The sequence below is a fragment of the Protopterus annectens genome, chromosome 7.part0 (genome assembly GCF_019279795.1).
Source record: "Protopterus annectens isolate FY-2018-M chromosome 7.part0, PAN1.0, whole genome shotgun sequence".
In the NCBI taxonomy this organism is placed as follows: Eukaryota; Metazoa; Chordata; order Ceratodontiformes; family Protopteridae; genus Protopterus; species Protopterus annectens.
In genome coordinates this window covers 1,470,738,617-1,470,766,017 of record NC_056739.1, presented here as the reverse complement: position 1 = coordinate 1,470,766,017, position 27,401 = coordinate 1,470,738,617, and the positions used below count along the sequence as shown (strand labels likewise).

General features: G+C 39.0%; 1 protein-coding gene across 1 annotated transcript in view; it reads right to left on the bottom strand.

Annotated features, from left to right (window-relative positions):
• EDEM1 (ER degradation enhancing alpha-mannosidase like protein 1) overlaps positions 1-27,401 on the bottom strand; it is a 1,151,518-nt gene that overhangs the window by 836,428 nt on the left and 287,689 nt on the right. Inside the window, exons 2-3 of the mRNA XM_044078019.1 lie at positions 13,669-13,738; positions 12,563-12,565 (exon numbers count right to left, since the gene is read on the bottom strand). Of these exons, the coding sequence (XP_043933954.1) occupies positions 12,563-12,565; positions 13,669-13,738 (73 nt within the window). The remainder of the gene's footprint in view (positions 1-12,562; positions 12,566-13,668; positions 13,739-27,401) is intronic.

Genomic DNA, 27,401 nt, shown 5'->3' with positions numbered 1-27,401 from the left:
AATATATCCTGCTTCTATTTCCCTAACTCCTCACAACCAATCCATGCCCTCCTTTGACAAAGCCGAACTGTTAATCACATACCTTAAAGTAAACAATAATAAAAGTCTCTGCATTATAGCTTTATACATACTTTCTGGCAACAACTTTTCAACTCTGGAAAGTATCTCATCTTGAGTATCACTAAATATCTCTCTAGAAATAGTAATAAGTGATGTCAACATTGACCTGCAGGAACTTAACTTACAATTTCCCATAGATAGCATAAACCTATTTGGATTTTCTCATCTAATTACTCGCCAAACCTTTATCTGTGCCACTTACCAAAAGGGATCTATTGATTGGATTTTGGTCTCCCATCACAACAATTTCTCAATCTGAAATACTTCCAGTCTCTGTTAGTGATTCCCACCCCATCTGTACAACTAGACTTGTTTCACATTCATTTAGACAACACACCTACAAGACAGTACGAAACTTGTCCAGCTTTGACCAGCAGGCCTCTACAAATTTATTAAACTCCTTCAATTGGTCCTTCCTTAAATACCTAACACTAGATGATGCAGTTGAATAATTTCTACATTCCTCAACATTTTAGATAGTCAAAACCAGCTGTACTCCTTGGCTCTCTCTCTCTCTCTCTCTGTCTCTCTCTCTCTCTCTCTCTCTATATATATATACCAGATAACTCATGCAAAAAAGAGAAGGCTTGGACACATTAACAAAAACATGAGACTCAGTAATTTACAGCATTTCAAAGCACTGCATAAACTTGTAAAGAAATGGGTTAATTTAGAAAATGAAAAAAATGAGACCAGCTTATTGTACATTTTATTTTCTATATTTTTATCCCGAACAGATGCGTTTCTTTTTCAATTAAATTGTATAGGTAATAGGTCACATTAAAGGTGGGCAAAGTTTTGAAATGATTTATCGTGGTCTCAGTTTTTTATATCACAAAAATCTGGCATTTTAACAGGGATGTGTAAACTTTTATTTCCACTGTTTATAAAAGGCACTGTTTACTGACTTTATAAAGTACTCATTGTATATTGAGAAATTGGTGTGATATCTGGTGAGTGTGTTGAAAATGATCTGCTAAATTAATAAATTACTGTTGAAGAATATGGATTGAAATTGGATGGCTTGTATTTTTCTTGTGAATTACAAATGTAGGATTATACTCAATATGTGAACTTTCAACTTTTGGGGGGAATGAATAGAGCAATAGTCATTAAGCCAACTAGTAGTGTTCAGTTTGGGTTTGTTTTTCATTAAGGACAATGCAGGTTTATCAAAGTATCGGTTAATTTCCATTTTTTCATTTGGCTCTGATAATTTTGTTGCCATTTTTACAGCTGAATGCATTGCATGAAAAATTTCTTAGGTTGTTTACTACAGGAAATGTTAGCTTAGAATTATAATTGCATAGCAATTTATTAGGATAGAACTGTAAACTGTTAAAAAGTTGTCCAAACATGTATAAATCTATAAAACTTTTTGGACATGAAAAATAACTTAACTTCGTGTAGTAGCTTTGAAATCTTTTAATCCAGCAGTAAAAAATGTCCACCAAGACAAAAGTATAAGAACACTTCAAATAAATTTGAAATAAAATGGAACACTTACATTTAAGCACTTTCATTCATTGTCAAGTTCATTTTACAATTTTAATTTATTAGGATTTGTTATTTCTCTGTTTCACTATATTTGTTTCTAAATCATCATTCAACTAATACTGTAGTATGAGGTGTATTTGCAAAAAATGTATGCGATAAAAGTGTTTTAACTGGTTTTTACAATGTTTTGGTTTGTGTGTTAATTTTTAAAAGTGGAGTATTTGCAGGTTTGCAGCTTACATGCAAAAGAGAAATGCAATACTTATGGAAAGAAGGGGATATGAGGAATTTTGTATGGGTTTAATATGACAGACTAATTTAACTAGAGGTAATTGCATGCATACAAATATTGCAAGAATGGGCACTAATACCCTTCTAGCCTGCCAACATACCAAAACACTTGTTCCCATAACAAGTGGCCTGGCTGCTATTAAAAAATATTTAAACTAGTACTTGCTTTAATGTAATCTGGTAGTCTGTTCCATGCAATGGCTGTTCTGCCAGAGAACCAATTGGTGCACTTCTCATTCCTGTATAATCGTTTACATAGGTTGTCTGATGAATTCTCTACCTCTGGGAGTGTTTGGGGTTATCAAAAAGTAGTAGTAATCTCTAAATGCCCTGTATACCTGAATAAGATCTTCTCTTGGATAGTTATGAGACATTGTACAAGCTCAGATACTGTAGTCTTTCATAATAACTTAAATTTTCATATCCATGGATGCCCTTGGTATATTTCCGCAGTACTCTTTCCAGTTTACTTGTACTTATTTTCTAGACTTTTTCATACAACCTATAGTTCTATAACTGTTAACCAATTTGTTGATATGATTAGAAAAATTCAAAGTTGGATCTACCCATATATCCAGGTCCTTAATCACTGTGTGCCATATTAAATATTCACCTTTCAATTTGTCTCCCAAATCTCGTATGCTTAGTTTTTTATACATTTATCAGCATATTCTCCTGTACCCAATGGTTCAGTTTATTCAAGTTCTTTGGCAGACATGTCTTATCTGTAACACATGTAACCAGTTTACCCAATTTCAGGCTATCTGACTATAGACTGTAGAATGTCAGATGAAAATGTTAGGTCTGAAAGATTCAATCTAAGCAAGTAAGGACCTAGGATAGAGCCCTGTGGGACACCCTGACTGTAAGGAAGAATTTCCCCTGTCCAGTTGCTGTATACTTGCCATGTCCTATTGGTAAGCCATGCAGCTATCCATCTTATCAACAGTATATCGATACCTAGTTCGAATTTCAGTGTTTTGTGTATGACCCTGTCAAATGCTGAAGTTAAATCCTATATAAATTACATCACAACACAATTTTCATTCATAGCTATTATATTATTATAGAACATCATGTTACAGGTGGTAATAGATGTATTTTCAACATATGCTTGCTGATGTAAGGTTTTAAGTCCCGGCCTATCCAGTTCTATCAATACCTTATCCAATATTGCCTTCTCCATTATTATTCCACAACATGAAAGTAGACTTAAGGGTCTATATTACTTAAGGTTTATCTACTCCCCTTTCCCTTAAAGGCAGGTTTAATAAGTGCATGTGTCCAGTCTTGAGTAATCTATTCATATTTATATGACCTAGTAAGTAGATATAATGGTGCTGTAAGTTCTTGATGAAGTATTCTTGGGTCAATATTCCTAATTCTGTCTCCTCCCTGTGCTATCTTTGGATCTAGTTTTGCACAGTTCTTTTTTAATGCAATCTAATTAGATTCTAGTATCCGAGGTTGCTCTTATGTCACCAGGATAACTTACCACCCCCCATTTGTGCAGTCAAACTGTCTTGCATAAGATTTTCTAAATATATTTATAGTCTGTTGTGTTTGATAATGAATTGTAGAATCCATACACAGTTTATCAATTTGTATGTCTTTACTCCTTTCACATCTTGTGTATCTATAAAAAGGTTTCCTATTATCCTCAATGTCTTTATATACATTTTTTTTCAAATTTCTCTTGATCTTGTCTCGCACTATACTCTGATTGTCCAGCTTGTGTATTTCAGTTTTCAAAGGTGTAGTTTGACCTCTCTCCTATTTCTTATTTCTTGTCCCTCACCTTAATCAGGTACCTTGTTCTTCTGGAAATATATCCCCATCATGAGGAGTATTGAGAAGAGAAGTCAAGTATGTTGCTGTGTTTGTGGAACTTTGGAAAATGAATAAATGCTTTTTGTTTCACTGATCTTTAAAATTTAAACATTAAAATAGATCAATAAATTAAAATAGTTTTTAACAGTGTGTTTCTGTTGAATTTGGATTTTATTAAAATGGATCATAATAAATTTATTTTTGTAAACAATTGTTTTGTCCCATTTGTATTATAAGCATCAAACAACAATCACTACCCATTCTTCTGCACTCTTCCTGATGACACTAATCCATAGCAAGATCATCACAATGGTAGCCATGATGGATGTTTCTATTATGGCCCTAATTCCAATTCTATTAGCTGAAGTGCATATTTAGATCATTGCATGAGTTTTCCTTTGCCCAGTGGAAAATGTGTGAACACAGTCGCCCCCACACATGTGAACATACCATGAGGACCACCATTAATGGTCTGGAATAGGGAAGCTGACAGTTAATCCTATGGCCACTGATGCCTTACACAGACCTGCTTGCACAGGATTAAAAAAGTTAAGCAAGACCTCCTGTGTAGGTGAGCCAATACAAGCCATATACTCCTGCCTTCTCTTGCTTTGTTCTTTTCATACCTGATCATCTAGGTTACCTCAGGTTATCTAGGATGTAGTCCGATCTTCATTTTGCCATAGAACTGGGGTAGCTAGTCATGCAAAAATTACATTGAAGATGCTTGTTGAGATGGTTAAAATAGAAGATTTTTAATGTAAGGTATGACATGTCATGAAGAAGCCTTTCTGGTGCAGGATACCCTGTACGGTGCACATAGCTATCTGTTGCACAGGAGCAGGATATGAAATGAATGTCAGTCTGGGCAATTATGACAGATTGAAGATGTGTGTATGTAATAAATATCTATTGACAGTTATGTTGATTAAAGCTGCATTTCCCAAGATGGGATATTTATGGAGTAAATAGTAACTTGTAGTCTCAGTCACTTGCTGTCAGAAGTATGAGTGATTTGGGGGTAGGAATTTATATCTAGACATTACAGTAAAATGGAATTTGTTGAAGGCTGAGAAATAAATAGTTGGCACCAGGCATGTAGTTTTCAGCATTTTTATTCCATTAGTGGAATTAGTCCGACATGTTTCTCTGTAAACTGAGAGTTTTAAAGAAGATGAAGGGAATCTCTGAAGTTACAGAAATTAAAATAGAGTGAGATTTAATGAGAAGTAGATAGAATGCTAGGGTTCAGAATCTTAACTGGCTGAAAATGAGATGAATGGAATACAGCAGGAATGTTAAGTGGATATGAAATTTGAAGGGTTATGCTAGAATTAGATGTACCCATTTTTAGTGTTTTGCATATAATTTGGTAATAAAATGTTAGGAATTTAAAAGTATACAGTATAGGACTATGGATTTGTGATGTGATGCCTTTCGGGTCAGAATGTTACAATTTATTGCATAGCTCTTATACAAAGAGCATCATAGTATTTATTGCATTCTGTATCAAGATTACACACTGAGAAATAAAGGTCTGATGTTCAGGAGTTGTAAACAATTCTATAATTTGATGGATCAATAAATATTTAAAAAATGTCTAGTTGCATACCCTGGAAAACGTTTCAGAGGCATATACTAGGCAAATGGCCACTAGGGCCCTTATAAGCCTGTGTGACCCAAATGTGACGCACACAAATTGGATTTATATGGAGGGTGGGGTGGGGTGACATAGCAGCAAGACCAAGTGTGAATTTTTGATTCCCCATCCATTGGTCCAAGTTGGACTTAAGTAGGGATAAGGGAGAGAGTCTGCTCCACATGCTTGGGTCATCTGATTAAGGGCAAGGGAATTCTCTGAGAAACCTCTCTCTCTCTCCAACATGTCCTATTTATGTTGCAAGTAAAATGTATATCTTTTAATTTAGTTTAGTAGAGAGTCAGTTATCCAAACTATTTGGGAACTATGGTAGTTTGGATAATCAAACTGTTCAGATAATACAACATGCACATAATTGAACCAGATAAAAAAAATCTATATGTATGTGTATATTAATATTAAACATGTAAAGTATAAGTTTTAAGAGCTGAAATTCCAGGAATTGTTCCGTCTATTAATTGTTATTCGGGTCCTTATCGTGATTTCATTATAATTTTGTGAAAGAAATAAATAAATGCATCTAAGTAAATTTTAAATTTATCCCGAGTATCTTGCACTTATTACAAAAATGTAATGGCTTAACTAAAACAAAATGCTATGGTAAAACTGCATTTGGACCTAAAACGCAAAACTGCATGAAGTGTTTCTGGTGTGAATGTACACACACAGCCCACATTCCAGGACAGCCAGATGCAGGTAAAAAAACAGTATGCACCACCAGTTCCCACAGCTGACATCTCCCTACAGCATTGCTAAGGTAAAATCTCATCACTGCTGAATTATACCTCTCAGCCTTGTATACATCCACAGCCTTGAACACATTACCTCACATTATCTGGAACAAAAGGGTGAAATGTAGAACACTTACTAATAACTTCAGGTAGGAAGCTCAACATACCTCTCAACTGTCAAGATTTTCACAGAATGCCCAGGATGTTCTCAAATAATGTGTGGTTTTCAGGAAAATCATTAAGAGTTGAAGTTACTAAAGTATGCCAGATTTTGAGTCTCAGACTTCATACCCTATAGAAAACGCATAGTAACTTTTATACCTGGCTAATTACAGCTGCAAGAATTTACACACACTGTAGATAAAACTTTGATTTAATTAATACATACAATTATGCAGATTTTCCCTTGCCTGATTCTGTTTATTAATTCTTTCCCAATCTGAGATTTACACTTTTTTTTTTTTTTCTAAAACTGACCCGGCAACACCGTCTGAAGTTTACAAAAGACATTTTGTCACACACACTTGTTGGACATTTTTCATGAAGTGGAAGGAGCAACAAAAGTTAAATTACATACCGTAGGAAAGAGACAGATGCAATGATGTACATACAGATGGAGCTCTTAGGAAAGCTGCGTTCGGATAACTGACGCTGTACTGTATAATGCATTTTGTGATATTGAGTTTTAATCCATTACTTTTGCAGCAATCTTTTTTTCTGTATTAGATCTGCCTGAAGGGTGATCTCATCTTGGTGGGATTGCATGACTGCTCCCAGTTCACAGTCTGGGAACTTGTTTAGCTAGAAGCCTTTTATGTTAACTTTGACATCTGAGAAGTAGGTGCCAAAGAGGAGAGTGGGTCCAGTGCACAGCGCTGAAGTACATCACTGGTGACCAACCTCTTTTTGGAGATGGCTTTTCCGATACTAATCTCCTGGGTTCTATCAGTGACAGCTAGCTCGATACCTCTCAATCTCTTAGAGCAAGAAATCTGGACAAAGCCATACATAAGTGGAACAGATACCCAAAAGTAGGGACAATTTTTAAATGTCGATCTTACAAATTATAAAGTTGATAGAATAACAGGTTGTACATTAACATGAATTTTCCAAAGGGTATGAAGTTTAAAGCTCAAATGCCTGTCATTTTCTAACTGCCATCTTTAATGATTTGCCACTAATTTGCCAGAAAAACACAAGTTTATGAAAACAGACAAAAATATAAAGCAAAAATCTGCACAGTTGAGATTTATGGCTAGCTATCCAGCATGTTATAAATGGTTTGTACTTAGTTCCATGAGTTTGTTGACAATGCCCAAACAGAATACTGTATCAAATGCCTTAGCCAGATCCAAGTAGGCAGTATGCACAGTTTTTCCCTTCATCCATTGCCCTAGTGACCTTTACAATGATGCCTACCAGATTCAGTAAGCATAACCTTCCTTTGACAAAGCCAAACTGTGATGGATCCAGTATCTGGAGGTCTCCTATTCCCTTTTTTTGATCATTTCAGTGGTAATTCTTATCATGGCTTTGCAGTTACCTCTAGACAAACTAATGGGTCTGTAGTTTCCAGGGTCTGTTGAAGATCTCCCATTATGAAGGGGATGACTGTCTCAGTGCAACATTCACATGGCACACAGCTGATTTGAGACTATAGTAAAGTTAATGACTCCAGGGTCCTGACAAGTTGTACATTAGTGTATTTGGGGGGCATCCTGCAATGTTAGGGGCCATTGAGGCTGTGTTCTTGGTTTTACTGAGTTCAGTCAGTACATACTCACTAGTTATAGTTGGAAGGGGTTATGTTTGAGGGAATTTTTGTGGGGATAATTAGGTATGAGAGGTGGGTAAACTGGAAATGAATTTGTCCTCTAACAGGTTTGCTATATTGCTATGCTCTGTGAATGTGGCACCATTAACCAGCAGTTCAGCACTTTGCTGTGTGTTGCTCTTGAGATTTGACAAACCTCTTATTCTCAGAGTTGGGTTTGCATGACCTGATTAGCCCTCTTGTTTTCCTGTTTACTTTAATGATAGAATTATTATCTTCATGGGAGTTGCTCTTCTAAATTTTGCCATCATTTTTTTTCTTTTTGTTGCATATCCTGTTTAATTTGGGATGCTACCAGAGCAGTTACAGGGTCTAGTCCGCAGCTTGCTTCTGGTAGATACAGAAGCTTCTGTGCAGATATTGGCACTGATGTGGAGTTTCTGAAAGAAATTCCACATATGCTGCTGTATTCTCTGGGTTTAGAAGGGAATTAGATTTTGACAAGGCATCCAATAATAGGTAATTTCCTAATTGTTAATGGTTTTAATGGGATTATGGAGCTGATTTTGATTTCGAAGGAGACCGCTTTATGTGCGGACCTTACCAGGAAGGATGAGACATTGGGGGGTGGGGTTGCAGTCTTCTCCCATATTTGTGAGCATGATGTCTAGTATGTTGGAATCTCTCTTTGGTCAAGGGTCTGTCCTTGTGAAGTCCAGGAATGTCTGTGCCTGTACAGCTGAGGCAGTGTAGGATTCCCAGTCTATAGATGGATAAGTAAAGTCTCCCATGGTCAGGGTGTTAAGTTGGATGGTATGTCTCTCAAGTAGGTCCAAGTATGAATTGAGTTTCCTGGGATGTGAAGGGTTACCTATAGCTTGTTAGATAATGTACAGGATTTTGTCTATGGTGATCTGCATGTGGAGGAACTCCAGCAAGTCATCCTGTTAAACCAATCTAGAGATACGCTTGTTTATGTATATTGAGACACCTCCACCTTTAGCCCTTGTCTGTGCAGCTACTGCTCTAAAAGTGTGGAAGGCACTGAAGCCTTGCACTGCCAGGGTACTTTGCCACTTTAAACCATATCTATATGACTATATAACAGTGTGATGAGAGCTTGGAGGGACTGTAGTTTGTTTTTATTATTATTCAGGCTTCTGGTGTTCAGCAGTAACACCTTCAGGTTCAGTTGAGTTGATTTTGCTAGGTCAGTAAGTTTGTCAATTTGTTTAAGAAAATTGCTAAAAAGGCACTATGGGGGTGAATAATGTTTTAGCCAGTATTTGAAAGCCCAGAGGGGAAAGGTGAAGACCATTCTTGGCAAAGTAACATGACCTGTTGACCATGTCCTCCAAAGCTGACAAATCTGGGATCACCTTAGAATGACACTAGAAAGATGGCCAATTGAAATCAATCATTGTTTGCTCATATTGTGGCATCATCCTTGGTGATAATGTGCTATTCAGTTCTAGGCACATACCAGCCTGAGACTGTCTCAAAGCTACATAATATCTCTTCATATAGTTCAGGGTGGTACATCTCGTCATTTACACCTACATGGTCAATGATAGAATCATAGTGGTACGTATGACGTAATGACTTGAGTATGTGTGCGAGTTGGCAGGCAGATCCTGGCTCGAGATAAGCAACTACATTATCTTCTTGCTCAGCCTTGTTAGAGGGGCATTGGTATATTATAGAATGGTGTCCACTATGAAGAGATTCCTGGGAAATGTATTGCTTGCCTTAGGGGCTTAGTGTCTGGGGCTCCACTGATGGTGACAGTATGTGTGGTGATTTTTCTGAGTGCCTTTGGGCTGACTAAGGTATAGCTTTGACAACGAGTGGTGTAGGTGATCTTATGTGGTCATTAGTGAACATGAGACAATTACTACATTCTAAAGATGCCCATATCCAAGCTGAGAAGTTAGGAAACTGCATATCCATACTATCCAGGCCTTGGAATTGTGAGCTACAGGGGTGTGGTATATTGAGTTTAGTAGGCTATTAAGGGTGCTTTGTTGGGGCAGATTATGCTAAGCAGTACTATATTCTACTAACTATATTTACATGATACTGAATTATACTAAATCTGTAGGCATTGCCACTCGATGCCCAGCTAACTGCTGTAAGCTTGTCTGCCCACATAAGTCATTTGCTCTATATTGCTGCTTTATAGGTTACAGTTTTGTGGCGCGTTCTACATGGAAAATTTGTTTCAAGATGTTTGCTACTCTACAAGGCTAATCCATGCAAATGTGCAAAATTTGTAGCAGTGCAGAAAAAACAAAAACTAAACAATGGCCCCTTTGGCCAATAAAATTGCTAGACTAAAATTCCTTCTGTGCTCCTGCCATAAGATGAATAAACCCAGTCCTCCTAACAGATATGATACTATAATAGCTTTTCGAATAATACTAAACATAACCCTAAAAATATTTCGAATGTCCATTGAAGAAATCTTGCATCCCAGCCAAAAATTCAACCGAAACCCCTCTCCTGATAACTTGCAACTCAAAAATGTAATACAGTTCAACTTCTATTTTATAGATAGTATAGCATCTCTATTCAAGGATTAACATCTAATCCCTTTTCTATCCATGAATCACATATCACCACATCTTTCTCCTTCAGTCCTGTGCCCTTATCCTATATAATACTATTCTTAAACTTAAAATGAGCTCCTCTTCAGCAGATGACCTTCCAAGTGAGTACCTAAAAATAGCAGCCGATAGCATTGCCTATCCTGTCCAAATCTTTATAATTAGGTCAGTCTATAAATCCTACGTACCCTTTCTCTGGAAAAGTTGCACATTATCTCTCTGCACAAAGGAAAAAATTCAACAGACATTAACATTAGACCTATTGCAATTACATCTCCCCTTGCCAAAATACTTAATGTATTCAAAGACAATTACTAGACCATCTCCTGCAGGAAGAAATCCTATCCCCTGCACAATATGGCTTCCTTCCTTCCTATAGTACTAGTACTGCCCTTCTAACCTATATAAATACTATCAATAAAGCTACAGATAATGGCAAACTAGTCGCTCCCTTATTTCTAGACTTGTCTAAAGGCTTTGACAGTTTGTCACAGCAAACATCTACTTCAAATGTCCTCACTAGATCTCTCTCAATCCACCCTTCTGTGCTTCAAAAGCTATCTGTCCGATGAGTATCTGTGAGTAAAATGGCACTCCACGCTCTCTCCTTACCTCCCAGTCACTACCAGTGTACCACAATGCTGTTTGCATGGTCCCCTCCTCTTTAACATTTTCACCATCACCCTCTATACATCCATACAACAGGCCATCCTAATACAATACATAGATGATTCTACTCTAATTTGCACAGCTGACAACATCATGCACCTCCAAAAAATTACTCTGGAAGCTTTAACAGCCACTGAAATATGACTTCATAACTCACAAATCATGCTCAACCAAAAAAAGAGTAAACTACTACTTTTTTCCCCAAATCTGACTTTCATGAAAAAAACAATTTAAAGTCCTGTAGTCACTTATACCAAATTATTAGGAGTGATAGTTAATGATGATCTTACATTCAACCTGCATATACAAAATTGCACAAGAAAAACCCATCAAAACTATGGATGCTTTACAGAGCCAAAAACTCTCACCGATGCAACTAAAACTACACTTGACAAACATATCTCCTTTCCACACTCCTATATGGTGCTTCCATCCTCACTAACCTCCAGGCATCAAAAAAATTAAAACTTTAATAATGCTATAACAAAGTTGCTAAATTTGCAACAAATACCCCTTTTAGAAACCACCACTGTATAGCACTAAAAAGCTTAAATTGGTTAAAACTGCCTCATCAACTAACATATATGCTCAGCTTTTTACTGCCTTTAAAATTAACCAGTATCCATTTGCCTGTCTAGCACTAAAAAATGTTCTACACAATTATGTTCCCAGTCAGTCATTGTGATCCAATGACCAAAAACTCCAGTCCGTCTATAAACCTATCAAAACTGTTAGACATTGACTGTACTAGTACAAGGTTGCTAAGGCCTGGAACTACTTACCTGTATCCATCGGGTCAGTATCCTCCGTCCTGTCTTTCAAAACCATTATGAAAGACTTCCTATGTAAAATCTGTCTCTGTTCCTGCTGAAAACCAGGAAAAGCTGCATCTCTAAATGAGAACATGTATCTTCATTCCTTAAAACTCCTTACTCTTCATTCACTTCCTGCCTGCCTGCCATCAAATTCTCTTCTCTGCCTTTCTCTGTAAATATATTATAAGCCTGTTTTTCCTTCACTTCATATTGCAATTCCTGTTTGAATTAGACTAACATGCCTTTAATTTCTCTACAAGCTGTCTAAGTTATCCAAATATTAAATGGTTGTCCTACAACTTTTGTATTGATTCTTAACCAGTGTTTTTATGTTCTGTTTGTTATCATTTAAACTGCAGATGTTTTTGTTTTATTTTTCAAGATTGTAAAATTATTATTCTTAAAATGCTCTGTAATAAGTTGGAGCTTTCTCCTCAGGCCTCTGCAGAAAATGGGATTCTACCCAGTCAGACGTTCCTGGTAATGAAATGTCAATAAAAATAAATACATGTAAAAGCATAGTAGAGGAGACCAGCAAGTGCAATGCTGCCACAAACCACTTAAACAACTAGCTGGAAATTCCTTGCTGAAGGCAATTTCAGGATGGTCTTAAATCAGTAACAGTGAGAGGAAGAATCACTTTTTTACAAACAGTTCAGTGAAATGCACACACATAAGCAAGAAATAGTAGCTATCACTCAAAATAACTTATGTGATTTGGCAATCAAAGGTACTTAACTTTGTCTGGATAGCACTGGATACAAGTTAAACACTTCTGGAATGCAAGCTAGGTCTCAAGCTTTGCTGACCTTGTGGAAAATAAGCAAGCGACTATGTAGTAAGGAGGTTTACTCGAGCAATACTGGCTTGCTAGGTGGGCCTCTGTATGCTGGATCTATGGAAAATAGTGGGTGGGAAAAGTACATAAATTGTTTATACGACAGACCATAACAATGAAGGAAGGGAAGGACTTTGGAAATCAAATAATCATAAGGGTAGAGGGCAGAGATTCAGACTTATAAAACAACCATAACAAAAAGGCTGGGAGGTTATGATTTAGGAAAAAAATTCAAGGAACAAGCAGGCTAGCAGAACAGACACAGAGGTGTTCAGTCCAATAAAAGTAATATTGGAGCTATTTCAGAAACTTAAATGTGTTAGTGGGGGTGGGGTAGACGATGCAACCAGGTAAATAATAAGCTTAATGTTGCATAAACTATTCTATAAACTAGAAAAAAATCCACAAAACTTCATGGCTTGCAGTCTTATTATAATATCCAGAAATTACAATAGCAAAGCCAATATGTTTTAAGACTTTGGAAGGAGAAAATATTCTGTATTTAGTAATGAAAGGGAAAACCTTCACTTGCTATCCTGCAGGGTCTGACTAGTAGGCATTATTTTTATGACATGCTTTACATTTTTTTTTATTTACACACTCACATGTGCATATATATATATGTATATATATATATATATAAATATATATATATATATATATATATATATATATAAATCCAAGTTAGGAAGGAGCTATCACCACTCAGGCGTTGATGTGAGTGATGTAAACAAAGTTACTCCAACAGCTTGTACAGAAATGCAGTTCAATGCTCTAATGCAAATAGCAAATAAGAGACTGGATCCTTCAGATAGTCCGTATCGGCAAAAATATCGCCAGAGTGTCCAGTGCATCGATCAGTGTCAGCGAATAGTTGCCTAGTACATCATTGATGTTAATATTTGAACCTAAAGGCCTTCAAATATTAACATCAATGATGTACTAGGCAACTATTCGCTGACACTGATCGATGCACTCTGCGATACGGACTATCTGAAGGATCAGTCTCTTATTTGCTATTTGCATTAAGCATTGAACATTCTGTACAAGCTGTTGGGGTAACTTTGTTTACATCACTCACATCAACGCCTGAGTGTGATAACCTTCCTAACAGATTTTGTGTTTTATACGTAATTTCCGTTCTTGGGTGTTTTGTGATATATATATATATATATATATATATATATATATATATATATATATATATATGCGTGTGTCTACACACACATATATAATAGTGTGTGAAATGGGGGAGGATATGATTTTTTTTTCTATGGGGATCTTGCTAGAGCTTGTTTAACTCTTATTACACAGGTTTCAATATTTAATTTCTGAATTGCAGTGGGCCCTGGCCTTCATATTCTTTAGATATTAAGTCAAGACTTGTATGGGAAGTCCAGTTTACTAATCATTTATAGATGGCTATATTTGCATGACTGTGTTTTCCATGATATCTGTAATAATGATGATAATGTAACTTTACCCAAGATTTCTACATTAGCTAAAGCATCTAACTCCCTCCTGATAGCTCACCTTAATATTAGAAGTATTAACAATAGAATTTCCCACCTGCATGCACTCCTTGATTTGCACTCATTTGATATTCTATGTCTTACAGAAACCTGGCTAAAACCATCTACTCTAGACCAGAACATTACCCCTCCAGGCTATAATATCCTTAGATGTGACCGCAAAACCAAAAAAGGTGGAGGTATAGCCATTGTCTATAAATCTAATCTCCAAGGTTCCCCCTTTAATGTGCTTCCATCATTAGACACCAAATCTGAAATGCTGTCTATCAAACTCCAAATCAACAACCCCAAATCTATTTACCTGATTTGTATGTATCTTCCCCCTGGTAACAATACTAATACTCTTGAAAGCTTAGTTACCTCTCTACCAAACTACCTCAGGAGACCATTGTAGTGGGTGACTTCAGCATAGACTGGTTCACCTGCAGTTCACAGAACCCTACTAACCACATAGATCTCTTTGGATTCTCTCAATTAATAACCACTCCTACTAGAATCCACAGACCTAGCAGGAAAGAATCTACTCTTGACTGGATCCTTATTAATAACCACTCTAGCAATTATACTCCAGGAACCCTTCCCGACAATATCAGTGACCATATGCTTACTTATATTATTAGACAAAAACTCCATATCTCAACTACTCATAATCTCAAAACTTCCCGCTCTAAAAAATTCTTTAATCCAGATAGCTTCCTGAATGAATTGCAAGCATGTGACTGGTCACCATTGACCCCTCTTGAACTTGATGAGGCTGTGACCTACTTCAACACTAACTTTCTTCAAATCCTAGACTACCACGCACCTTATTGCTCTACTAGAATAAGAACCAAATCTGGTCCATGGCTAACAAAACAAGCTAAGCAAAAGATGCTCCTCAGAAACAAAATCTGGGCTAAATGGAGAGCTACCAAATGTCCATCTGATCACCTCCTCTTTAAACAGTTAAGAAATGCTACCAAGAAGGATACTCTTAGAGACAAAAAAGACTTCTACCTTCACCTCCAACAAACCAGTCAACAAACTCCACAAAAATTTTGGTCAAGGATAAACAAACTTCTTCAGCCAGGACACTCTACTACTCCTGCCCCATCAAGTTTCAACCATAATAATTCCAACCAGATCCCTGATGTCTTTAATAACTACTTTACAGAAGCCATTCAAACCCTAGTCAATTTTTTACCCCCTTCTACTGCTTCCCCACCAAATACCTCCAAGACTTCATCTCTTACCTTTCATATACAACCTGTACCTACATCTCTTATCTATAAGCTACTTAAAACACTGAAACCTTGCACCCCGTCTGCTGACCATCTCCCATCTGAATACCTACAAATTGCCGCAAAAGCTATAGACTACCCCATATCTATCCTTATTAACAGAACTATTCCTGAAGGCAAAATCCCTACCATATGGAAAGTATCCCACATCATCCCTCTACATAAAGGTGGATCTTCTATTGAGCTTTCTAACTTTCGACCTATTGCCTTAATCTCCCCATTAGCTAAGATAATGGAAAAATGCATTCACAAACAACTACTTAACCACCTACTACAAAATAACCTACTAGCCAACTGCCAAAATGGATTCAGACCATTCAAAAGCACAACAAATGCACTTCTATCCTTCACTGACTCTATAAATAAAAATCGTAACAATAACTCCTTTTCCTCTGCACTATTTATTGACCTGTCAAAAGCCTTTGATATGGTTAACCATAACTTACTTCTAGACAAACTAAAGTCCCATTCTCTTGATCCACAAGCAATTACAATGGTTTAGGTGTTATCTTAAAAACAGACAGTAAGCAGTACTTTGGGATAACAATCTGTCTTCATTACTTCCAGTAAATATTGGAGTCCCACAAGGCTCTGTCTTAGGTCCCCTTCTTTTTTCCTTATTTATTAACGACCTACACATGAACATACCTCAAGCTACCTGCATTCAATATGCAGATGACTCAACCTTAATCTGTACTGCTAAGAACTTAGCCTCCCTCCAGTCCCTCACCCAAACTGTTTTCCAAAATGTTGAAAACTGGTTTATGCAACATTTCCTCCTCCTTAATCCCAAAAAAACAAAACTACTACTTTTTACTCCAACTCATAAATCACCCAATCCATTCTTCTCTATAACCGCTAACAATGCTACCAACATAACCCCAGATAATACCACCCGCCTACTAGGTGTAACAATTGATAATCGTCTTAACTATGATGACCATATTAACTCCACCATAAAGTCTGTTAACAAAAAACTTGGTACTCTCTATAGAATTAAACCCTTCCTTACCCCTTCAGCCAGGAAAACTATTGCCCAGACCCACCTCATTTCTACCCTTTTCTATGCCTCTGCTATAGCTATATATATATATATATATATATATATATATATATATATATATATATATATATATATATATATATATATATATATATACACTAACCTATCAAAAAACAACATCTCCAAACATTCTACCTGTTATAATAGCATATCTAGATTCATCACATGCTATCCCTTTAAAACTCACCACTGCCTTAAACTCAAACAGTTAGGATGGCTAGAACTGCAGAACCATGTACTCTGTCAACAGTTACTTATCACTCAAAAGATCCTATACCACCCCAATAATACCCCTAGCCTCACTAATCTGATTTCACCATATAAAAATCTAGCTACACTACGTTCTGCTAATAAACTCCTGGTCTCCTCGATTAAATCTAACAACAAAGCTGGTGACTCACTTTTCTCAAACACTACAGGTAAAAACTGGAATCACCTCCCTCCTGAGCTATCTACCCTAGCTTCTACTTCTCTATTCAAAAAACATATTAAAGAACATCTTAAAACACAGTGGCTTTGTCCTTATGCTAACCCAGACTGAAATCTTTTTCCCTCCTGCTCATACCCCTTTCCCCACTCCCCTAACCTAGGCCTCCAAATCTAGTTACTTCTCTTTTTTTTTTTTTTTTTTTTTTTCCATAGTAAGAGGATGAAATATAAGGACTTTACTCTATTTTGCTCATACCCACTTTTGTGTCTAGTATAATTGTTTTTTTTTTGTTTAGTTTAACTTTTAGTATAATGTCTTTAGTTTATAATTATAATACTATAATTTTCTTTTAACCAATGCTACCTCTGTACTATTATACATGTCTTTGTTGTATATTGTTAACTTTGTTAGTGTTCATGTTCGGAGCTTTTCTCCCCGGGCCTCTACTGAAAATGGACATATATCCAATTAGACTAGCCCGGTCAACAAATGTAAAATAAAATAAATCTGCTTTTTACTTTTTTGTTCTTGCGTTGATTTTCAAAGAGGCTTTGATAGTTAACTGTTTGGTCATATTGTTTTCAATAATTTGTGTTCATTCATCTTTTCAGTCTGTAGTTGAGGTTCTTTCAAACTCCTTGAAAGACACAAGTCCTAGAACTTGAAATACTGAGTAATGTGTTCTGCCATGATGCTGGGATCCTGTGGACCACAGAAGCTGACTCACAAGAAACGATGATCTATCAGTTTGAACTAAATATGTATTACAGGCAGTTCAAGAATGCTGAAAAAATGTCAAGTAGATATTGTGTCTTTTGGTACCCATTTCCTGTCCTGCATGCAATGTTTGTGTGAGATCATGGATAGTAACAGTCAACTAGTTATTTTATTTAATGCAAATCCAGTGTGGGGGAATCCCACCACATGCAAATGGTTGTCTACTCTCCAACTACACAGTAGTGGAATAAATGGCAAAGTCTGTCAGCACTTGCAGTGGAATTTCAGCAAAGTTACTTAAAGGTATTGATTCTAACTGTTACTATTTGTATAACTGATAGGTTCACAACTATACATCCTGATCATGGAATGCATCCTGATCATGGATGTCCTTTTGTACCCTGCTGTCCATCGCTCATGTCTCCAGTAGCTTTTCATGCATTGAGGATAGCAGAAGTAGGGAAGGTATAATCAATTAATAAATGAACCATAGCTTAGTTGCATCCTTTAGAAATGTAGTTTGGGACAAACTAAATTGTCCTGGTCCCACGAATAAGGTTAAAGAGGTGTGGGGAGGGTATAGAGGTAGGAATTAAGGTGAGGAGTTGTAGTTGGATAGGATAAGTGGGATTGTGGTGGTGAAAGTGTTAGAGGAAAATGTGAAAGGAATTGAGGTAGGGGGAAGGAGGGACTTCTGGCAGGATTAAGTGTTGGGGATTAAAGGAAGTAGGCACATTTGGTATGAGTTGGTGGTGCAGTAACAACTAGCTTACATCTAGATGACCTGTAGGTATTGTGGGTGCAGGTAGGCCTTGGATGGTGGGGAGAGAGGGGGTTAACTGGGTTAGTTCCCTCCTCTCTCTCTCTCTTGGTGTTTCTCTATAGTGACTAATTTTAATGTGGGAATGGAGTCTGAGAATATTGGTTGAGGGACAGGACCTACTGGCAGGGAAGGGTGAAAGAATACTGAGAGCAGACTGTGTGTGGGTGAATGGTGTGGTAGTGGGGTAGTGTTGGTGTGAGTGGTGCTAGGCTTACCTGGGTGCTGGTGTGATTCTCCAGTGGTCCGGTAAGCCTGTGGTTGCAGTGGGTGTTTCCTTGTGTCCTGGAGCATTTGTTCATGGTTGAGGGCCTCCTGGTGGTCCAGTGGTGGCTCTGGTTGGGTGGTAGGGCCGGTCACGGTGGTTGGGGTCTTTGTGGTCATTCGGTGCTGCTGAGGTTACTCACTGTTGTCCATGTGTCTCTAGGGGATTCTTCGGGCCTTTTTCCGGTTGGGCCATGTGGTCAAGTAACATCCGTGTGGGTAGGCCGGGTCGGTCAGTACCTCCTTCCTATTTGGGGCCATGCGGTCAGTTAGGATCCATGTGGGTGGGCCGGGTAATCCAAAAAAAAAAAAAAAAAAAAAAAAAGCAAAGGAAAAGTGTTCTCCCGGTGGTCATGGTAGGCTGTTGGGGGTCCATCATTGTAATACGTCCCATTAGTGTTGTGGGTAGTGGTGGATCATCATCTTGTGCTTCCTGGTGGGTTCGTGGGCTGCTGTGTCCTTTCTTTGGTCCTCGGTGTCGTTCCTCAGGTTTTATTAAGAAAAGTGTTCTCCCAGCAGTCATGGTAGGCTGTGGAGGGTCCTTCGCCGCAATCCGGTCCCATCAGCATTGGGGGTAGTGGTGGATGATCTTTTCGTGCTCCCTGATGGGTTCATGGGCTATTGTGTCCTTTTGCCGGTCCCTGGTTTTGTCCATTCTTTGGGGTGGTCGTCGTGGCCATGGTGGTATCCCTGCATCCTTGCTTCAGTGGTGGTAATGGTGGGAAATCCTTTCTGTCCTCCCTGGTGGTTTCGTGGGTAGCTTCTGCTGTTTTTTTTGGCCATTGGGTCTGGGCGCCGGTTTGCACAGGCACACTGCTGTCTTTGGCCGTTACCTATCTGGATTGTCGTTCTGGGAGAACAAGGTAAGTGTTACAGACTCTATTGTGGTTGAATGGTGCTAGAATTGGGTGGTTGGTATGTAGGTAGAAAGTTAGATGTGCAGAATTATTTATTTATTTAATATTTTATAATTTTTTTTTATATATATATAGATATATATGGGGAGGGATATTTATAGACAGGTGATATTCTAGTCTTAGGAAGGGTTTGCAAGCTGTAGGAAGTGTGGCTGATTTGGTGTGCAGATGAAGGGTGAAGTGTGTGCCAGGCAATGGCATATTTTAATGTATGGGGGAGATATGAGTGCATTAGTTAAGTGATTAGACTGTATGATTAGTAGGTAAGCTATACAAGGGGTGGTTTTCGGCTGCAGAGTATAGCTAAGTAGGCAGAGTGTGGTAGGGCAAGGCAACATTAGGGGTTGGGGGGGGAGTAGGGCAGTTGGGTTTGTGGAACAGTTTTAATATTGTGTTTCTCTTTTACAGATGGCTAAATTACCAGAACTAAGGCAGCAATGACAAGCTGTTGTGGCCAAAGCAGAGGAGTTGTTCCAGGAGGCAGCAACATCTGGGATGGTACAGGAACCAGAACAGACCGTGGGGTGGAAGAGGTGGCACACAGCAGTGAGAACCCCAGCTCGAGGGAAAAAGCAACAGGCATCGCAGCAGGTGGTAGCAGTGGATACACCGGTTCCCAGTATGTCTCAAGACAAAGGTGCAGGTAATGGTTTTACTATGGCAGTATTGTCTGGGGAGCTAGGGGTTGAGGATTGTGCTGGGTGGTGGGATGACAACTTGTCAGTTGGGGACCTTGGGGGTCGTGTGCAAGGAATAGAGGAGGCTCAGAGGCAGCTAGCACAGGGTGCCAGGTACCCGGTTATTGATGCGACGGGGGTGGCTGTTGGTTCCAGGGACAGTTCGGTCTTGGGCTTGGAGGTAGGCTCTGACATTGGGCTGTGGCCAGGGGACTGATTGGCTACCCAATCTTGGGGACAGGAGCGGTTTTCCTGACTCTGCACATTCCAGGCTTGGTTAAGGAAAAAATTTGTAAAGGAGAGTATGTGGATTTGTTTGAGCTGATCGATGCAAAAGGGGTCCAATGGCTAGTGGAAGCAGAGTCCTCTAATAGCAAGGACCTGTTGGTGGCTTGAGCGGCATTGGGAAGACAGAGGGGAGGTAAGCTTCACCCTAGGACATGGGATAATTGGGCAGTTGGCTTTATTTATTTTATGGCAGTGCAGCTTGAGAAGGACGGGTCTTTGGTCCTGCCACTTCTAGGCTATTTCCTTACCATTCGTGAGGCACAATGGTTAAGGCCGGGTAATGCATGGCTTTGGTATGATCAGCGTTTCTGCAAATGGAAGGCTGTGGACCAGTCACTCCATTGGGAGGTGCGTCATCCAGATCTATGGTTGTCCACAATGATGGATAGTTGCGTTGGCTTTAACAGAAGGATGAGTGGGGCGGAAGCAGCGGGTGTAGTTTGATCTTTTAATAGTGGTTCCTGTTCATGGGTGGGGTGCGAATTTGCACACGTTTGTTCAAGATGTGGAGGGAGTCATTCGGCCGTTGGCTGTGGTTGGCAAGACCTGTCCACCTAGAACTATAATGTTATGGGTCGTGAGGGTGGATTTGGTGGGCAAGGCTTTCAACCGGTCCAGGGAGGGGTAATTTTTGAGGGTCCCAAGGATTTGGACTCTGGTTCTTTAGAGGCAATAGAGGAAGGGGTGCCATTCCCCATTAAGATGGATGCTCTCTGGGGTATGCTTCATCTGTTTCTGGGTCTGGCCATCAAAAATGAGATAATGCAAGGATTTCAGGGGGGTTTCCTATAAAGTCCACTGTGGGTGGGGGTGGGAGGGTTGCAAGAATCTGTGATCTGCTCAAGGTAAAGCGGACATCCTGGAGGTTTTAGTGGAGAAGCAGTTTCAGGTGGGGAAGTTATTGGGTCCTTTTGACAGTCCGCTTTTCAGTACTTACAGGGTGTTGCCTTTGGGGTTGGTGCCGAAGAAACGAACAGGGGAACTCTGATACATCACTTGTCGTATCTGGAAGGGAATTCAGTAAATGGTTTTATTGCAGAAGGGGAGGTTAGGGTGCATTATGCTTCCTTAGATGCAGTGAAAGTGATTAGGGAATTTCGAGAGCCATGGTTGGCTACGGTTGACATTGAGTCGGCTTTTCGATTGTTGCCTATTAGGATTGAGGATTGACCTCTACTGGGGATGCGGGTAGGTGATAAGTACTACTTCGATAAAGCTATGCCTATGGGTTTTTCAGTGGCATGTGCGACTTTTGAGAAGTTCAGTACTGTAGTGCATTGGATTTGGCAGCAGAGAGTGGGAACTCAAAAGGCAGTGCATTATTTATGTCACTTTTTGTTGGTGGAAGAAAGAAGGGTAGGAGCACAGGAGGGGTTGCAGGAGTTTGATTGTGTGAGGAGTTAGAGGTACCATTGTTTCAGCATAAGATGGAGGGGGTTCGGCAAGAGCATTAGAATTTCTGGGATTAACAGTTGATGCGGAGTGGGGACTGTTTTGCCTACCCAAGAATAAAGTAGAGAGACTTAGGTCGGTTATATGTTTGGTGTTGGGTAAGGATAAGATTTGGATTCATTCAGTTATGGAGTTGCTGGGTCTTTTGAATTTTGCCTGTCGAGCAGAGCACCTAGGGTGAGCTTTTTGTAGGTCAGTGGTGTATTTGTTCTAGGGCACTTAGATCTCGAATGAATGAACATCGCAGTGATATTAGAAATCACAAAGTGACCAGTGCTTTGTACCAACACACTCTTAAACATCCACAGGCTAGATTCAATTTTATGATCATAGATCGTATTTCTGGTGATAGAAGTAACAAACAAGGCTGGCATGGCCTATTAGATCACAAAAAGAAATATTGGATAGTCACATTAGGGGGTCTATTTTACCCTGGGCTCAATGATCACTTATAGTTGGTTCCTTATGTATGAACGTATTAGTTTCATGGGCCTACCCTATACTTTTTTTCCATGTTAGGGTCCCTATTCCTGTCTAATGTTTTTCCATCCTTGGTTGTATTGATATTAGATGGGGGTGGGTCCATTTGGCTACAGGAGAGCCTTTTTGATTTTTCTGATGGGCTGTTCCTGCATTATAATACATTATGGCCATGACTACTTATGTGCTATATTTAATTTGCCTTTTAGGTAACTTAGGCAGAGTGGATGATTAGCGTAATATAGTTCAGTGTATAATCACACTTTTAGGCATTATAGGTACAATGGATAATTATGATATGGAGGGTTTGCACATCATATTGTCATGTATTATGATCATGATTTTTGTTTAACAAACTGTAGTATTCTCTCTATCTTGGATGTCTGATGGCTGTTTGTGCTATATACAATGCAAAAATAATACATAGATTGGTTTTTGGGGCACCATACATGCTATGTATTTTTTCATGTATTTCCTTTAAACATATACTAATTTATGGAAAATATGTGTATTGTTATTTTTCATATTGGTTGGTTTTGGGCAATTCAGGGGTCTTTGAAGGTCAGTGTGATATTCTATGGTTCAGCAATGTATTTATTTAGTCAGGATTTAGCCATTCCAAACAAAAAAATTTTTGGGCTATGGCTACATTTATTATATCATTAATATTTATGATTTCTGTTGGCTTATTGGCTGAAAATTCTCATTTAATGTTTGATGGATGGGACTCTGTTGTTTTGTCCTACACTGAAGAAGGCAACATTTGCCAAAACCGGTCTGTATTCAATAAAGGATTACTTTTTACCTCCACTTTTGCTCTTGCTGGTCTACTTGGTTGTTTTGTGGCATTTGGTTTGGACCGTGCATCTCCCCCGTGCATAGAACTTGGTTGGTTTTGTTGAAAGGGGGTCAGAGCAAACACCATTGGGTTAGGGTGACCCAACTGGTGCGGGAGGACTTGGTGTTGGGGAATGGGTTTTTGCAACAATTTAATGGAATATCTTTTTGGCAGTCAGACTTGGTGAGGCAGGAGGAACTTCAGTTGTTTATGGATGCAGCTGGGGGTGCTGATATGGGGGCCTATTTTGGGGGTTGGTGGTTTGCGGCCAAATGGCCACGGGATTGGAAGGAGGTATGGAAGCAGGATGTGGCCTTTCTAGAGTTGATGCCTATATGGGCAGCTTCTGTGGTGTGGAAGGAGCATTTGAAGGGCAAATGTGCAGTTTTTCACTCTGACAATATGGCTGTTGTGAGGGTATTACAAAAGAAGACTGCTAAATCGGGTTTGTTATTGTTGGTATTACATTAATTGGTTTTGCAGAGCCTCTTAATTAATTTTTCCTTTACAGCAGTGCATGTGCCTGGTGTAAGGAATGAGATTGCTGATAGCTTGTCCTGATTTCAGTTTTGCAGGTTTCGAGTGTTGGTTTCATGGGTGGAGGAGGTGCCAGAAACCCTGCCAGAGGAGGTGTGGAATCTTGGGTAGATGTAGCCAGGCAGCTGGTACAGCATTCCTGGGCCCCTTCTATGAGGAAGGCATATGGTAGGGCTCTTTCTGATTTTAATCAGTTTATTTTGCAGCTGCCAGAAGAGGAAGGGGGGCTATGGTCAGAGGAATTACTGTTGCATTATGTAGCTCATGCTTGGGGGCTAGGCAAGGCTTTGCAGACAGTTAAGGTGGATTTCGCTGCAATTAGCATTTTCGCTAAGGTAGCGGGGTTGCAGGATTTCACTAAGTCTTGGACATTAGGGCGTATGTTGAGGGGTTGGGGGAGAGTGTTGGTGGAACGGAGGGATATTCGAAGGCCACTTACGAGGGTTATATTAAAAGTTTTGCTGAGAGTGTTAGGTTTGCTACAAGGGTTCAGATTACTTTATGTGGGGTGCGTTATGTACATGGTTATATTTTAGCGCTTTCCGTATTTCAGAGTTGTTAGGCTCGTTATGTTGGAAGGATGTTATCATAGGGGAGGGTGATGTTACTGTTGCATTAAGGAGGAGTAAGACAGATCAGTTGGGTAGGGGATGTTTGGTGGTGCTTACACCTGACAGGAATCCTTGCCTTTGTCCAGTAATGTGGGCTAAAGAATTTATGAAGAGAATGGGAAGGTGGTGTCGAGTAGTAGATTCATAACTTTGGTGAGGAGGGTTTTATGTTGCATGGGATTTCTGGTGGAGAGGTTTGCAGCTCACTCATTCAGGATAGGTAGGGCCTCAGATTTAGCTAGAGAGGGTAGTTCCATTGAATTGATTAAGAGAGTGGGGAGGTGGTTTTCAAATGCATTTTTGTCTTATATTAGATAAGTTGTGGTCTGATTATTAATTTTCTCTTCTTTTCTTTTAGGGAAGCACATCATTATCTTGGGGCATTAGTATATCCACTGGGCAGAGAAGCGTGCTTTAGTTAGGGATGATGGGGTAAATTTGGGTTTATCACATTTAGGGTGGTCAGTGACTTGGCATGGTGTTAGGGGTCTTAGGTGGAATGGGTTGTTGCGTGAATTTGAGAGGGCTAAACTGAAGGTGGGTTGTCCTTGTATACTAGTCATTCATGTGTGGGCAATGACTTGGGCATTTTTTTCAAAAAACAATTAGTGGACATTATTCTTCAGGATTTGATGAGATTACAGATGTTGTACCCGGGTATGGAAATTGTGTGGTCAGAGTTGGTTCCTCGTTTGTGTTGGAGGGCTGCATATAGTTATAGGGTGATTGAAAGGGTCAGAAGGTGTGCCAGTCAAAGACTGGCTAGCCAGTTAAGAATTTTGGGGATGCATACCATTGACCATAGAGATTTTGGGGATGGAGAGGAGTCTTGTTACCGAACGGATGGAGTACACCTTAATGACGTAGGATTGGCTCTTTTTAATTTTCATTTGAAGCTCTTTTAAAGGATGTGATTGTGGCTACGGTTTAGGAGGGGAAACAACCTGGGACCAGGTTGCTGGCAGAGAAGAGGGACAGGATTGTCCTCTTCTGTTCCACCTCTAAAGAAGGTGGTTATTGGTTAATGGTTTGGTCTGGTGGTGAGGTGAGTAGGTACACTGCCTCTTTATGTGGGGTGAGTAGGTACGCTGCCCCGGTGGAGGAGGTATCAGGGTGAGTAGGTACGCTGCCCTGAGGTAAATTCATCCAGGGTGAGTGGTGACGCTGCCCTGAGATCATCGTTGCTGAGGAAGATAACTAATGTTGGTTTTGTGTGTATAAGTTTATTGTATAACTGAGTTTAATAAAGGTCGTCAAATGGCTTTGTGTTTGGTGTGGTTATTTAAAGGGGGGACGGGACAATGTAAATTCAGTATATTTGAGAAAAGGATCCTGTTAAACTGATTTACGTGTTATTAAATCAGTAGATGTTGTCTGTAGGCTGGCTATATTTCATTAGAACACTTTTTTGAATCAAATAAGTGGGTATATTTCAAGAGAAGTGATTCACACCATAAAATCCTTGTCAAGCTATGCATAATGAGACTGATGAGGAACATGTAAAAAAAAAAATTTGATTTAGTGAAACGTTTTTGTTAGTAAACCCAATCAGTAATGCAGGGTAAGAATATTAGCGGATATAACAGTAAACCATAGCTTTATAAGGACAGCTCTACTTCAAAATACATAAAAGCAAGCTGCATATTGTTTATAAGAATGCCAAGGTAGTCAGGATACAGTTTGTGCCTCTCTTTATTATGAATGGAGTACTGGGGAAAGTATAACAGATAGCTATTGAGTTAAGGTGAAGAAATGACAGAAGACAGAAGGAATGCAGCTAGGTTTATCCAGGTGGTATGCTGTTCATAGGTTTTAGGTTCATAGTTTAGTACTAAGCTAACTGCCCTTGTGAGCCATTTTAAGCTTAGCCAATTATCCCTTGTGAAACTCGAACCCTGTACCTTGTGTTTGTAAGGCAAAAACCTTAACCATTAGGCCACCCTCCCTGGAGAGAAAAGGAAGAGTGGATAAGATTTGCTGACCTACAGGGGTGAAGAGTGGAATGTTTAACTTCAATTGAAAATGAGAATTTAGGATGTGATTATGCCAGGAAGGAAGTATGTTAAGTCTCCAGAAAACTCCTGGTTAGAGCTGTTATATGATGCCAAAATACAACTTTGTTTGGAAGCACTTCTAGCAAGACTAAAGAAAATAGGATTTGTTACATGAAGCTAAATGTTGAAGATTTGCTTGACAGAAAGCTTGGGACAGTAGTATGTGCTCATTTTATATGAAGGCACTTGCCATATGGAGGAAATGTGTGAAAAGTTCAGGTTTACAGGAAGCAAGATAGCTGTGAAATAGTTTTTCATATTAGATTATGGTTAACATTGTGTGTTGCTTGACTATATTCAACTGGGAGAATATCCATTTCTGAGGTGGAGCTGAAGTATTTTGAAGGGCTGGTTCCACTAAGAAGGGGGTTGGGGGAAAAGCAAGTGACTACTATGAAGAACTTTGGACAATAAGGATCTATTGATAGAAGCAAGCAAATAAAAGCACAGTGGAGAATATTCAGATAATGTTTTATGGTAATTGATGCATGCTAGGGTATTTAATAGGCGGTGTTTTTTTTTTCTTTTTTTTTTGTGTTTGTGGAGAGGGTTGTAAAGCTGGTGGTTGTATAATGTCTTAATTGAATGAAAGTTGGAGATCAGGATTTGA